General features: G+C 41.5%; 1 protein-coding gene across 2 annotated transcripts in view; it reads left to right on the top strand.

The window, feature by feature from the left end:
• Positions 1 to 15,336, top strand: part of BCKDHB (branched chain keto acid dehydrogenase E1 subunit beta) — a 271,499-nt gene that overhangs the window by 247,185 nt on the left and 8,978 nt on the right. For both annotated transcript variants that reach the window (XM_074990978.1, XM_074990980.1), the window contains exon 10: positions 9,594 to 9,772. In XM_074990978.1, the coding sequence (XP_074847079.1) occupies positions 9,594 to 9,734 (141 nt within the window). In that variant the 3' untranslated portion in view covers positions 9,735 to 9,772. The remainder of the gene's footprint in view (positions 1 to 9,593; positions 9,773 to 15,336) is intronic.

Raw genomic sequence — 15,336 nt, 5'->3', positions numbered from 1 at the left:
ACTGTCAAATGCCTTTTGAAAATCAACAAAGCAAGTGTATATGTTTTTGTTCTTTCGTCGAACTTTCTCCGCTATCTGTCTTAGTGCCAATATCTGCTGTATGGTACTTCTGTCTTTTCTGAATCCTGCTTGCTTGTCTGCTATATGTTCTTTTATCTGCGATCTTAATCTCTCAGTCAGTATCATCATCAGCACCTGACTCGTTAGGGCAATCATTCTGTAGTTTTTGCACTCCAATGTACTTCCTTTCTTGGGTATTGTCACTAGCACAGATCTTGTCCATTCCTCAGGTGCCTTCCCTTCTTTCCATGCTATATTGCATAGTTGGTGTATTTCCTGAATCATGCTTTCTCCTCCATATTTGATCATCTCTCCTGTGATCTTATCATTTCCAGGGTTCTTCTTGTTCTTTAGTTGTTTCACTGCTTTTTCTACTTCCTCCTTTGAAATATCGGTCTTGCGCTCGATGCTCAGGGGAGATATCTCTTTCAATTCTTCAATCATTCTCTCTGAGACACTCAGGTCCAACTGTGCTTTGTATAGATCAGTGCAATATCTTGTCCATCACTGCACAATCTTCTCCCTGTTCATGAGCACTTCTTTGTTCTGATCTTTGATTGCCATCTGCTTTGGTTGCCATTTCCTATTAATATTCCTAATTGTTTTATACACCTCCCTGGTCTTACATTTGCCGTAATACCTCTCGATATCTTCACATTGCTCCTCTAACCATTTCTCCTTATCCTTTCTGGTTGCTTTCCTTACCTCATTGCATTTCATCCTATATTGCTGTTCTGCCATCTCAGAAACATCTCTTCTGATCTTCAATGCTCTTTTCTCTTGAACCAACTTCAGTGTCTTCTGGGTAATCCACTTCTTGTTGATCTTTTCTTCTTCTGGAACAGTCTGCTTAATTGCCTCTTCTATAGCAATGGCTATCCCTGCGACTCTCTTATGTAGGTCTTTCTCTGTGGCGATATTCTTAATCTTCTCTTTGAGTGCTGTTCTGTATGCATTCCCTGTTTCTTCCTCACATAGCCTTGCCACATCTCTTCTTAAACTGCGACTTACATTTTCTTTTTAGTTTTATCTTGATGTTTGCGATCACTAGACTGTGGTCTGAGTCTATATCCGCGCCTTGGAAAGTTCGGCACTGCTGTATAGATGTCATCCATCTTCTTCTTATCAAAATCTTATCTATCATGTTCTTGGACTTCCTGTCATTTGATCGCCATGTCCACTTCCTACAGTCCTTTTGTTGGAATCTCGTGTTGCAGATCACCATCTCATGCTCTGTAGCAAACTCTAACAGTTTCTCACCTTGCTCGTTTCTTTCTCCATACCCAAACCTTCCTATGACTCTCTCCCAACCTTCATTCTCTGTTCCAACCTTCACATTCCAATCTCCTCCGATGATCAACACATCTTTCTTCGGTATCTTCTCCACTGTCTTTGTCAAGTCTTTATAAAATAGCTCAATCTCTTCCTCCGTACTGTCTGACTTGGGTGCATACACCTGAATGACTGAGATGTTCATAGAATCATAGAATCATAGAACACTAGGACTGGAAGGGACCTCGAGAGGCCATCGAGTCCAGCCCCCTGCCCCAATGGCAGGACCAAGTACCGTCTAAACCATCCCTGATGGACATCTATCTAATCTGTTCTTAAATATCTCCAACAGTGGAGATTCCACGATCTCCCTTAGCAATTTATCCCACTGTTTGACCACCCTGACAATTAGGAACTTTTTCCTAATGTCCAACCTAGCCCTCCCTTGCTGCAGTTTAAGTCCATTGCCTCTTGTTCTGTCCTCAGAGGCCAAGAAGAACAAGTTTTCTCCCTCCTCCTTATGACACCCTTTTAGATACCTGAAAACCGCTATCATGTCTCCCCTCACTCTTCTCTTTTCCAAACTAAACAAGCCCAATTCTTTCAGCCTTTCTTCATAGGTCACATTCTCTAGACCTTTAATCATTCTTGTCACTCTTTTCTGGACCCTCTCTAATTTCTCCACAGCTTTCTTGAACTGCGGTGTCCAGAACTGGACACAATCCTCCAGCTGAGGCCTAACCAGCGCAGAGTAGAACGGAAGAATGACTTCTTGTGCCTTGTTCACAACACACCTGTTAATGCATCCCAGAATCATGTTTGCTTTTTTTGCAACAGCATCACACTGTTGACTCATATTTAGCTTGTGGTCCACTATAACCCCTAGATCCCTTTCTGCTGTAGTCATTCCTTGACAGTATCTCCCCATTCTGTATGTGTGAAACTGATTATTCCTTCCCAAGTGGAGCACTTTGCATTTGTCCTTATTAAACTTCATCCTGTTTACCTCAGACCATTTCTCCAATTTATCCAGATCATTTTGAATTTTGACCCTATCCTCCAAAGCAGTTGCAACCTCTCCCAGCTTGGTATCATCTGCAAACTTAGTAAGCATACTTTCTATGCCAATATCTAGATCATTGATGAAGATATTGAACAGAACCGGTCATAACACTAACCCCTGCGGAACCCCACTTGTTATACTTTTCCAGCAGGATTGAGAACCATTAAGAACTACTCTCTGTGTACATAACAGCAACGAAGGGTCCTGTGGCGCCTTATAGACTAACAGAAAAGTTTTGAGCATGAGCTTTCGTGAGCACAGACTCACTTCAGCAGATGCTGGCACCTTATAGACTGGCATCTGATGAAGTGAGTCTGTGCTCACGAAAGCTCATGCTCAAAACTTTTCTGTTAGTCTATAAGGTGCCACAGGACCCTTCGTTGCTGTTACAGATCCAGACTAACACGGCTACCCCTCCGATACTTGACATCTCTGGGCACGGTTATTCAGCCAGTTATGCACCCACTTTATAGAAGCCTCATCTAAATTGTGTTGCCTAGTTTTTTGATAAGAATATAACGTGAGACTGAATCAAAACCATATCATGTGAGATGTTGAACGGTTTTGCTTCGAATCGCGTGACCATCATTCTTGCACTCACCGGTTTGTATCCTAATAATGCTCTTCTAGCTGTTTTGCTAAGAAGGAATCCAGTTCCTGCTTCATGCTTCGTTTCATTTCCAGACCAAATGACTTTGCAACTGCATATCTCTCCTGATCCCGTCCAACGCATCTCTGCCAGTCCATGTGTATCACTTCGATATGTCTCCATTTCCTTCCGAAGCAGCTCTAATTTTCCAGTTGCCCACAGTGTTCGGACGTTCCATGTTTCAACAGATAGCATACGTGTTAGCTGTAATTTTCTTTCGATAGCCAACTTATCGACCCAACCCCGATTGCTCGATTGGTATCGCGGACCTTGTTTATCCGGGCGACGTCCGAGCCGGCATCTTTTCACATTTGGTTATACTGGCATCAGATTTCTTTCATATTGTTGTTTGACGATCAGCGCATCGACACACATTTGACCAACCCTCCTCCTTCATCCAGGCTTGGGACTGGCATGGAGCTCTCAGTGGCTTCATGGCAGAGTTGTCCTGCAGTGTGCAGGACCTCAAACAAGATGATCATGCTGTTCTCTTCAAGCCTTAACCTCATGAGAGGTAGGGTGTGTCTGGATACTGGGTCACTCATTGATCGCCTGTTCTGTTCATGACCTTTGAAGAGCTTGGCATTGGCCACTGTTGGAAGACTGCATGTTGGGCTAGACTGACCATTAGTCTGACCCAGTGTGGTCATTCTTTTGTTCTTAAAGGGCTTTCCCACAGCATTATTTAATGTAATATATTCTAAGTATGATGATTTACGTATTTGTTACCTTGGCTTTATATAGTTTTCATTAATTAGTCCTTGTGTAGGTTTTTTTTTTGTTTTTGATCAGCCAATGAGTTGGATAAAACATCACTTATTCCATGAGTAACAAAAAGTGAAGTACAGAACACAGCACTGATCCTACAATTACATCCGTATAAGTATGCTCCCACACAGAACTGCATCGACTTCAGTGGGAATGTGTGGTTGCAGGGCTTCATTTACATGGATTTTATTGTGAGCTTGGGACCTCATTTTCCACCTGCAGAGTAATTCACTGATAAAATAAATGTCTTATTTGTCAATGTGTAGAAGAAAACCCTCACAGTTGGGCACATATATTAAAAAAAAATCTCTTTATATTTACATCACTTCAGTTGTTTTTGATCTTTATTTTTCTTTTATTATGTCACGTGATCAATCGCCCATCAAACATTCAGCTACAACTTCTGGGAACTTTAAAATTTCTAAATAGCACATGTGTTCAAGATGACAGGCTTTTAAAATGCGGTATAAAACTATAACGTGTTTAAAATTGCAGTATAAAGCTGACTTTAACAGTCATTTGGGATTTTCTTCTGATAAAGAGAAAATCCAAACAGCAGTTTTGGAAGTCTTAAAATTTATTTTTATTTTTAAATTAGGTATAATAGCAAGCATATTAATAGAATGAAGATCTTCAGCCACTTTATAAGTAAATGTCGAGTTTATAACTATCTGTCTGCAAAGAGAAACCATTACTGTAGCCCAAATTCATCCTATTAGTGTTATCACTTGATTGTATTTTCAATATTTATTATACCACTTTTCCAAATTGTATTTCTTCAGGTTTTAAATAGGGACACTAAATAATGTAGAATGCTTTAGGAACTATAAAGATTGCGATACTTGAGTAAATTAAACAAGAGCCTGAACCAAACAAGAAAGAAGGCTGGGATGTTACTCCCTCCATCCACATCTAGTTTGCTGGTTTGAGTTCATTGTAGATCACTAGTGAGTGAAAGAAGGTGGCAGGGCTTTAACCTGATAAGTGCTGTTGGAACCTTGTAAGGATAATGCTGACTACTTCCTGTTGGCTCATTGTGGCAGAGATATAATGCAAGAGGAGTTGCTCAAGATGGAGGTTCTTAGGCTGTGGACACAGCGATCTCTTCAGGAAAACCCCGAGAAGTATCTGTGTTTTAGGAGATGACTAAGGATTACTTTTCTGCTCCTGCTAGTTGCTGCAAAGAAAGCAGACACTAAATAGAGTCAGGGTACCACAAAGCAGTGGCAAAGAGAGGCAAAGGTCCTTTCCATCCCCTGCTTCCAACACATTAGGTAAAACATTGTCCACCATCTGTAGTGCTGCTGCTGCTGCAGCCTTCGAAGCAGTGTGGTTCAGCACCACTAGATCTTCTTGCTTTGCCCGTAGAGAATGGCAGCAGTGGAGGAGCTCTGGCTGCCAACAGTCAAGGGTGGCACTGTCTCTCTGGGTCCCCCAACACACTACCTGAGGGGAAGATGGATCCTGTGGTGAAGGGAAGATACTGATGATGTGACACTGGTGGTTCTGTGGAGCAGGTGTGATGCTCAGGATTTGGAGCTGGCTCTAGAAGTGCTGTTTCCAGGGAGCGGGCCTGTAACTTCCAGGCCTGTTTTCTTTTCTTCTCTTTTCTTTTTCTGCTGTACAGCCTTCACAAGACTCACACAAGAGCCTGAACTTCAAATGTTGGCAAGGAGGCATTAGTGCTGCGAGAGGACATTGTGCAAAAAAGCACAGATCCTGCCCAGCAATTTTGGCTCAGGATCACGTATGTTAAAGTCTTCCCTATTGATCTCCTGGACTCCTGCCTGTAAATCCTACATCTCCACTGTGTCTACTCCAGCCTCCTCCTGCTGGGATCTGCCACGCTCACATTTCCCAACCCCTAAACTCCACCCCTTGCTCCTCCTGCACCCAGCATACCAGTCCTCGATTCTAGTCACATTCCCACCTCTCAGAACAGAGGATCCCCACCCCATTTAAATTAATTATTACCTGATTTTTTTTTTTTTTTTTACTTCTTTGTCAGCTGAAGAATGAATGTTTTAGTCAGCCCACAAAGTCTTTGCTATTCAGGAAAATTTAGAGTAACGTTCATTAAAAATTTTTATACTCCGCTTTCCCAGCTTGAGACCCCAGGTGAACTCCCAGAAATACAGTGTTTGTAGGGCCTGTTGAGGTAAGTATGGGAACTCCACTTATTAGTGACTATCGTTCGTTATTCTTTGATGGCTGTGGAGTGAAAGGCTTAAATGAGATGAGATGGATAACCTTAGTCCAGTTCCTAATGGGCATGTGTTTGCAACATTCCACAAGCCTCCATTACTACTGCAACTGTGAGCCGGAGCTTAACTGTTCTCTGTACAGATGAACAAGGGATGGAGTAGGCTCCAGTGAAACTCAGCCCTTAACTTCCGGATTGGGAGTGGCAAGGGTTTCAGGCTTGCACTATCATGAAAGCATGGAGTCTTCGTTAGAGAGCCTGTGACAGTCAGATTTTCCAAAAGGAGAGGTAGGGTCAGGGCACATAGAGCTAGATGGCTGTGGAATGGCATGCTGATGACCTACTCATCATGTGTCCCTGGGAGCTCCCATTCCTGTGCAGTGTCTCCACCCTACCCTGTACAGGCTGATTTGAACATGCATTACTATTCTCCAAATAAGTGCTACTCTCCGCAATCACAGTACAGGGCCAAAGACACTATCTGAAGAAGTGGGTCTTAGCCATGAAAGCTCATTACCTCATAAATAAAATTGTTAGTCTTTAAGCTGCTATAAGACTTCCTGCTTTTTTGTGGATATGGAAAGTACACTATCCTTTCCTCCAGAAAGATTTTCCACCTGTCAGGCATGAGGTATTGTTAAAAGCTTGTTGTAACTGGTCTGTGAATTAAAACAGAGGACTTCTGGTTTCTATCTAGCACTTTGCTCAACATTAATTTCACTTTATAAAGAAAATCCAATTTTCTAATACTTGAACTCACACTATAATGAAGGTAATACCAACACAAGAGGTGGTGTTACAAAAATGAATCATGGAGTAGAAAACTGATATTCATATGTTCATGACTCTGGTTGACAGTTAAGACAAACACATTAAATATGGAAAGCAGTTTGATTTCCTGGTACAGGCAGAGGTTTGTCCCAGTCTGAGGTTAGCAATATTTAGATTGGTAAATTAAGGCTTTAAACTCTGCAAGTTTGAAATAGTGATAGTCTTTCCTCTCCTGTTATTCCAAAACTCTGTACCAACAGAAGGGTGAACAAGAAAGCCAAACTGAAGGCAGATCTCAGAAAAAGCATAGCTTTTGTTGGCATATATGCCAAGTAAGCATATGTCCACACATAGACAGTCCATAGGTTGACCTTTTCACTAGGAAAAGCCGTGACACTGGATTGGATTGCATGACCTACTTCCAGTTGTTTCCCCAAGAATTGAAGTTAGAGAGGGTATTTGAATTTACAGAGACGTGAGGGCCAAAGAAATGAAACTGTAAGGGCAAGGATGGGATGCATGGCACCATAATTAAAACGGAAAAACATAACAAAAGCTCCCTGAGATAACCTCTTGAGACGGCAACAATACAAAATAACAACCTTGACAAATAAAATTAATTTTAAACATCTAATAAGAAATGCAAATGTATATAAGTTTCTCAGTCACAAATCCAACATTCTGGAGCAAAGTCACTACAACATAATTTATCTTTTTCCAAGAATGTGAAGCTGCATTACATCCTTCTATGTATTCACAAACTTTCATGAAATTTCAGTACAAATAGTACTTAACGTTATTGTGGCTACCTGGTGGCTGTAAGCAAGTATCATACATCTTCATTTGCAGGGTGATTTGATGCTAACCTGTGACTCCACTCTTTCAGCATCATAAAACACCAGTAAACATCAGTATTTGAATTTGTAATGATTTATTATTATCACTGTAATTTGAAATTATGAAGTTGGCCAACATAACCAAAATAAATGCACTGGCATTGTCATAACAAACACACCAGTGTAAGGAGGTAGTCTTTGTTCATACTTTTCAAACCTGCTATGTTTTTTCAGGTACAATTGTTTTATCATATACATACTTTAAAACATACATAAATGTTTTTATTTCAATTTGAATTTCCAACCAACAGCTAAATGGAATTTTCTTCCAAGTAGAATATTTTTAAAGCAACTAGCTCTAATTGGAAAACATCTACATTGGCAACACAGCCTCATTAATTGATCAGTAGGGGTGATTAACTGGTAAGTTCAGAAGGGGTAGGAAATCCTTGCCTCCTGCATTTTCTGTTTCCAACTGACTTGAAAGAAGAGGGTACCATACAATTGCTTGTGAGTAATAGCTCAAGAAACAGGGTATTTCTGCAATTCATTTGTATCATAGGTATCTCCGATCCATGCCATCATGTTCGGTGATGGGTGACCTTATATAACCCTAGGCTGATAGCTCGGTCTTGGCAGGCAGAGTATCCTTGAGTTCAAAACAATCCAGCAATCTGAGCAAATACCGACAGTGCTACTATTAAGAAACATGGGTGTTTGACAGGGATTGATTATGTGGGTCCAGTAGAAAAGTGCTATGAGAAAAAATACTTTTCCTGCCTTGCTGGGCCCAAGACAGGAGAAGCCCAACCAGGAGACTTTCATTAAATGTAGGAGAAAGGATGAAGATCACTCGTCTCTTACCTTGATCCTGATGTCCGTTGGATCCAGGGTAACATGAAGAGGTTGGTGGTTCTGCCCTGCCCCTTCCTCTCTCTGGCTAGGAGGGATGAGGCTGCAGAGGACATTCTGGAGATGAAAGAACATTTGTGAGGTGATGATTAGTACCTAGATCAGTACTAACTGGAAGATGTATTGTTGGATTCATCTATCCCAGTCTGCTACATTCCTGCTCTCACTCAGCTGTGTGAGAAAGCAGTGAGATTTCAGTGCCATTCTTGAGTCAGTTGCTAAATATGCCGAATTTTTATAGAAACTCCACACTCACCTTCAGATTAGGTGGACTCTGCAGGCCTGCTGGCCTGATTAAGCAAACACCCAAAGTCATTGCCAAGTCTGGGTCTCCAAGGCATGTGAACAGAGCAGCTTGTCAACCCTCCCGCTGCTCAGGTTCCTACAGCCTGGTCTCCAGCCCAAGCCCAAAAATCTACACAGCAATGAAGCAGCCCTGCGGTGTGGCACAGATCAGTCATAGGTGTCTAGCTGCTGGGTAGACATATCCTCAGAGCAAAGGTAGTTTTTATTTACACATTGCAGGTTTGACTGAGAATGTGCTGAGCACATGCAAATTCATAGATTTCAGTGCCAGCTGTGGCGCTTAGCAGTTCTTGGGATCAATCCCTAATACACTAGAAATTGAAATCACTTTTGTTCACATATATAACAAATAATGCTGGCTTTTAGATTATTTGGTTTCCCATATATTTTTAAGTATGGCATGGAACATATAAACTCATTTCTTTGTTTCTGAAATATTTTGCTTACTGACAGTGTATTTGTTTGGATGTATAATAGATGTGCCAAATACAATCTACATGTAGTTTAACATAAAGCACATCTATCAAATGTATGTACCATTATTACCAATTGGTATTTTCACATTAACTTCTAAGAACAAGGGGAAGCTTTACTTTTGTTGTCCAGGTAGTAGATATGTTCTGGCATGAATCCAATGTTTGGGTTTCAGGTTTGTCAGTCTGGCGTAGCTCACCAGAATGTAATTTGTTATGTATGACTTCTGAAAGTAAATACTTTACTAACTTTCCTCCTTGTTGACTCTTCTATTAACAGGAAGAATGTTTTTTGAACCTAGAGGCTCCTATTTCAAGAGTGTGTGGCTACGATACTCCTTTCCCTCATATCTTCGAACCTTTCTACATCCCAGACAAATGGAAATGCTATGATGCCCTTCGAAACATGATTAATTATTGATAAAATTATTCATGACCCCTACAAGCATTCTAACCAAAGTAAGTGGAAGATCTGAAGGTAAAGTACTAGTCATTTTTAAAGCAGGAATTGGCTATTGCTGCTCAAGGTCATGGTTTAGAAAGTTACTTCAGCTCATATCCAACTTTAAGCACATAAGTAGCCCCCTCTGAAGTTAATGCTCATAATGCAGCACATGCTTGAGTACCTTGCTGACTCAGAATATTAAATACTTTCCACTCTGTGAAGTGTGAGTAATGGAGAACAATTGCTAATTAAAAGAAAACATCTGTGTTGCTTCAACTATTTCACATATGAAAGCCCATTCTGGTTGAACTTTAACACCTCTTCTGGCTTATAGTGCATTTAGGTGTGGGAAGTGCTGGTCATCTTCAACTCATGGGCCATTTCTACACAGGCCACCTCCTTCAGAAGTGGCATGCTAATACACGGAGCGAAAGATGCTAATGAGGCACGGATGCAAATTCCCCGCACCTCATTAGCATAACATCACATGATTTGGAGTCTGGAAGACTGTTCTTCCAGACTCCAAAATGCTGTGTAGAAGCACAGCCCCGAGGGGGCTTCTGGAAGGAAGTCCTTCCAGAAGCTGCTTCTTCCCAAAATTTTCTGGAAAGAAGGGGCCTCTGGAAGGAGGACTTCCTTCCGGAAGCCCCCACCAGGCCGCGCTTCTACGCGGTGTTTTGGAGTCCAGAAGAATGGTCTTCTGGACTCCAAATCACGTGACATTATGCTAATGAGATGTGGGGAATTTGCATCCGCGCCTCATTAGCATCTTTTGCTCCGGGTATTAGCATGCCACTTCCAAAGGAAGTGGCCTGTGTAGAAATGGCCATGTTGAATTTAATGGAAACAGAGTTCTCAGCTTTTTCCAGGATTGACCCTAAAAGTGCATTGAAGACATGCATTTTCTCCAGTGTCTTACATATCAATTTAAAGATACTTGCAGGACTATTATTAAAGTTTACAAATAATAACCAAATACTGAATTTTCTGTATAATTTTTCCAGCTACTTTGCCCATTCTCAGGCCATGTCTGCACTAGCCAGATCTTTCAGACTAGGCAGGGCTCTTTTGAAAGATCCTACGGAGTGTCTACACACAAAATGCATTCTTACAAAAGGACTTTGAAAGAATGCAGCACTTCTTTTGGAGGCCCTCTTTCTCTCCCAGGCGAGGAAGAGCACCTTTTTCCAAAAGATTGTTTCAGAAAAAAGTGTGTGTAGACGCTCTGGGGCCCTTCTTTCGAAAGAGCAGTCCTCGTAGCACCAGATTTTTCAATTCCTGGCCCATTCTTTCGAAAGAGTGCTGGGGGTGTAAATGCTCTCTTTTGAAAGAACAGATAGCTCTTTAGATCTGCTTTTTTGTGTGTGGCCACAATCTTTGGAGAAGTTTTTTCAGAAGAGATCTTCCAGAAGAACTTCTTTTGAAGGATCACTGTAGTGTAGAGGCGGCCCCAGTGAAATTTCAGTTGTTTGCAAAATCCAGCAAGCAAGCAGTTTATCAACTGGTATTAATTTCCATTACTTATTTCTATATCATGAGGATGTTTAAAACATATTCCTCATCTCAAAGTTCTTTTCAATGTAATAGCAAAAGTCTGTTCTCTTCCTTCATAATCATATGTAGTGTTAGACTGTTCATTAGCCAACTAAGTCTTTCAAGGGAAGTTGAAAATGACTGTAATAGGTCTTCTCTGTTGACTGGCTTGATGTTCTGATTAAATCTGTTTTAAGCAAGTTCGGTGACTTACTATGGGTTTCATTGGCACTGTAAAATGGTAGCATTATAGCTGTTGTATATAGGTCTCTTTTGCCCTTCTATGTTTTAGTTTCTTTCTTACCCAGAATAGGAAGCTTTAAAGGCTCTCCTACATGTGTTCAGAAGTTTATACTTTCGTGTCAGTAATCTGTTTTGCTCATCCCAAAGAGTCCCTGTCTTCATGAAATACTGTAGTTCTACTTAGAAACTTTGTATTTACTAATAGCTACCACGCTATGTCATGTGAAATGCTGCAGCATTTCTCTATACCTTTAAAGTAAGGACATCCTATGTTAGCTCAAATTTCATTATGGTCATTATGGGTATATATTTTTCTTTTTAATGCCAGCTACTTTTGAAATGAAATTGTCCCTGTGTTTTACCTGTACTGAAGTAAATTTGTCCAATTAGATGGTCACTTTCTCTGACATCACCATCATACATTAAATCAAATTGCCTCCAGAGAGTCCTGCCTCTGTGACTATCCAATGCATCATTTGTTGTTTGTGAATGCTTGCAATTTCAAGGAGGTTATAAATGGAGCTTGGAGATCTGTACTTACTTTGGGGAAAACATCTCCTATGACAGAGGAGAAGCAGATCCAGAAAATTGCCCTCCTGGGGATTTAAAAAAGGGATCTTCAGCCTCTACAGCATTGTAGTCTATTCCCATCTCTGATCCTGCACAAAATGATGATCACAGTGTAGTATCCAGAGGTAGTGAGACCACCTCTGCGTACTACAACAGGAATCTGTGCGGGGAACGTGTGGGAGGAGGATAGATGTGCACACTATGGCTGTGTCTACACAGCTCCCTAACCTCGAAATAACTGCGCAATTTGCACTATGCTTGTTGCATAGCTTATTTCGAAATAGGCTATTTCGGCATGTGGGGATGTCTAAATCATGCAACATACTAAAATGAAGCCCTATTTCGGGCCATCCCTGTACTCCTCATGCAACACTATTTGCAACACTATTTGCACACCCATTATCTTGTAAACCATTTTGAGACAATGGGTGTGTTTCATAGAGATGGGCAGCTATTTCAGGACATCCTGAAATAGGACCCAACATGTAGACATAACCTACAAGTTTACCGCTTTCTGGAAACCACCATGCAATGATTTACAAAGTCATTGTAAACTATACTTGAATTAACTTGGGGATATGTCCCTTTCCACAGCTTCCAGTTTGTACTGTGGACTCTGCTACATGAAAACTCCAAGAGGAGAGTATTGAGGCAACTGATAGTATTTTAATTGGCATAGCCATGCTCACTGAGATGAGTGGAAAGCCATGAGGCAGGGAAGAGCCAGGATGCAGGGTAGAGACATGACCTAGCACTGACTACCACCTGATTTCAGGAGATCTGCAGGTTGTGGGGTCCATAACCTCAGTCATGGTGTTGGGGATCAGAATGAGTTTCATCCCTCACAGACTGATCTGCTAGAAATCAGTGATAGACAGCCTTGGAGTGTCATATCCTCTTTGCTGGCTCTTCAGTCTGAGAGCAGTGAAGGGAGACAGGCCTAGGGCATTTTGAGGGGAGTCTGCTTGAATTGTTTATATAGCTTTTTCAAATCACTTGGGCTTGAATTCTGTATCATGCTATGCATCACATTTGGCCTGTCCACGCCTCATACATCCCATCTGCTTATAATCATTTAGGGGTATTGCAGTATTTAATTTTTAGACTAAACATTTTCTTTGGCTCTTAAAAATAAACAAATGGGCCTGACAGTTTCTTGTTCAGGTTGCCCTGAATTGTTGTTGCCGTGCCTTTATTTCTAATCGTAACACGTTTTTTCTTGTGCAGTTAGTATTTTTAATCTACTTGCCAGAGGCAGTAATTACAAATGATCCATGTTCAGCCATCTGCTCCGCAGAGTTCATATTTAAAGATAATGGGCTTTTACCTGTATAGCTATGAAAGTGAAAGGATAATTGTAGCATTTGCTTGCTTTTATATTCAGCACGGTACTTACATGTGAGGTGGTTTGTTGACCTAGAATTTTGAGGTCAGTATGTTCCAAAGCCATTTGTATGCAGGGAGTACAGTGATTTCTTGTAATAACTACTTTGTATGAGACCAGAGATGGTCTTCCAGTTCATGCTTCTCTGACCAGAGCAGAGCCATAAAAAACTTGAAATGCAGCGTATCAGATCATGAGTGGAGTGTTTCTCATCCTGCTTCTGGAAAGACAAAGGGAATCTAAAGGTGCATGTTTTTGCTCCTGATGATAGTGCTAGAGAGAGGCTGGCCTGTTACTTTCAGAGCTAGTGTTGGTTTTAGGATCCGAAGCAGACAATTGCTTTGATTGTGCTCATGAACATCAATCTGATATGCAGCAAGTAATTTGCCTGTTTCACACCTGTAATCAAGTCTTTTACTGGGGACTTTTATCCATGCCTTTTAAGCAAACTGCAAGAAATGTTCCAGTTAATCAAGTTATAGTTCTGTAGTGCATTTTTTTCTGTCTCTTCAACTTGTAATTATTTGTGTTGATAGTTTATATATATATAATGGTAGTCCATCGATCCGATGATGACAAATCTGTGCAGATCATCTGTTATTGGTCTCATGGTGTGCCCTCTGGTGACTGTATAAGCCAATTCTAGAGGTGCGCATTTTGCCGCCGATGGTGCATGGAAAGTTTGCAATCTGTGGGTTATGCATTGCTGATGCTGTGTGACGTCGTTCGCATGCCTCTTGTAGACGCCGGCAGCGGTCTTCCTCAAAGGCAATGCAGGTATTTCTGACTGTTGCACGCCACTGTGTTCTATCACTGGCGGCGTCCTCAAGGTCCCTAGGTTTGATACTGCTGTACTGCAGATTGGCTTTGATGGTATCCTTGTAGCGTTTCCGTGGACGACCTATACGTCGGATTCCCTGGGAGAGTTCACCATACAGAAGCTGGCGAAGGATTCTGTTGGCATCCATGCGGCTGACATGACTGGTCCAAAGTAGCTGTGACTTCATAATCATCATTTCGATGCTTGTCATCTGGGCTCTCTCGAGGACCTCAAGATTGGGCACTTTGTCTTGCCAGCGGATCTTCATGATGTTATGGAGGCAGTGCATGTGGAATGCTTCGAGCTGCTTGATGTGACGCCTATATAGTGTCCATGTTTCGCACCTGTACAAAAGAGATGAGAGAACAACAGCTCTGTACGCAAGCAGTTTTGTTGACATCCGGATGTTATGGTGGTTTAGAACTTTGACACGCAGACAGCCAAGTGCCTGGCTCGCTTTGGATATTCGCATGTTGATCTCATTATCCAGTGATCCATCACTGGATATGACACTACCCAGGTATTTAAAGTTCTCCACTACTTTAAGCCGAGTGCCGTCAATGGAGATACTCGGGACAGGAGCATTTGATCCAGGTGCAGGTTGATGGAGAACTTCTGTCTTTCTGAGGCTGATAGTTAGTCTGAAAAGTTGCGAGGCCTCAGCAAACTTGTTGACAATATGCTGAAGATCGTTTTCAGTGTGAGCCATAAGGGCACAGTCGTCGGCAAAGAGTGCCTCAGAAAGGAGTTTCTGCACTGTCTTAGTCTTTGCATTCAGGTGACGGAGGTCAAAAAGTGAACTATCATGCTGGTATTTCAAGTATATACCTCGGTCCAGCTCTTTCATTGCATGGTTAAGGATGCATGCAAAGAACAGGTTAAATAAGACAGGAGCGAGAACACATCCTTGTTTCATGCCGTTGGTGATGGTGAAGGGGGCTGTTGTGGCTCCATCAGACAGTACTTCGCCTGTCATGTCATCATGGAAAAGGTGTATAATTTGGACAAATTTTCTTGGGCAGCCAAGT

The sequence above is a fragment of the Carettochelys insculpta genome, chromosome 3 (assembly GCF_033958435.1).
Source record: "Carettochelys insculpta isolate YL-2023 chromosome 3, ASM3395843v1, whole genome shotgun sequence".
Taxonomy (NCBI): domain Eukaryota; kingdom Metazoa; phylum Chordata; order Testudines; family Carettochelyidae; genus Carettochelys; species Carettochelys insculpta.
The sequence above is the reverse complement of the archived record's forward strand: the minus strand, read 5'-3'. Positions and strand labels throughout refer to the sequence as shown.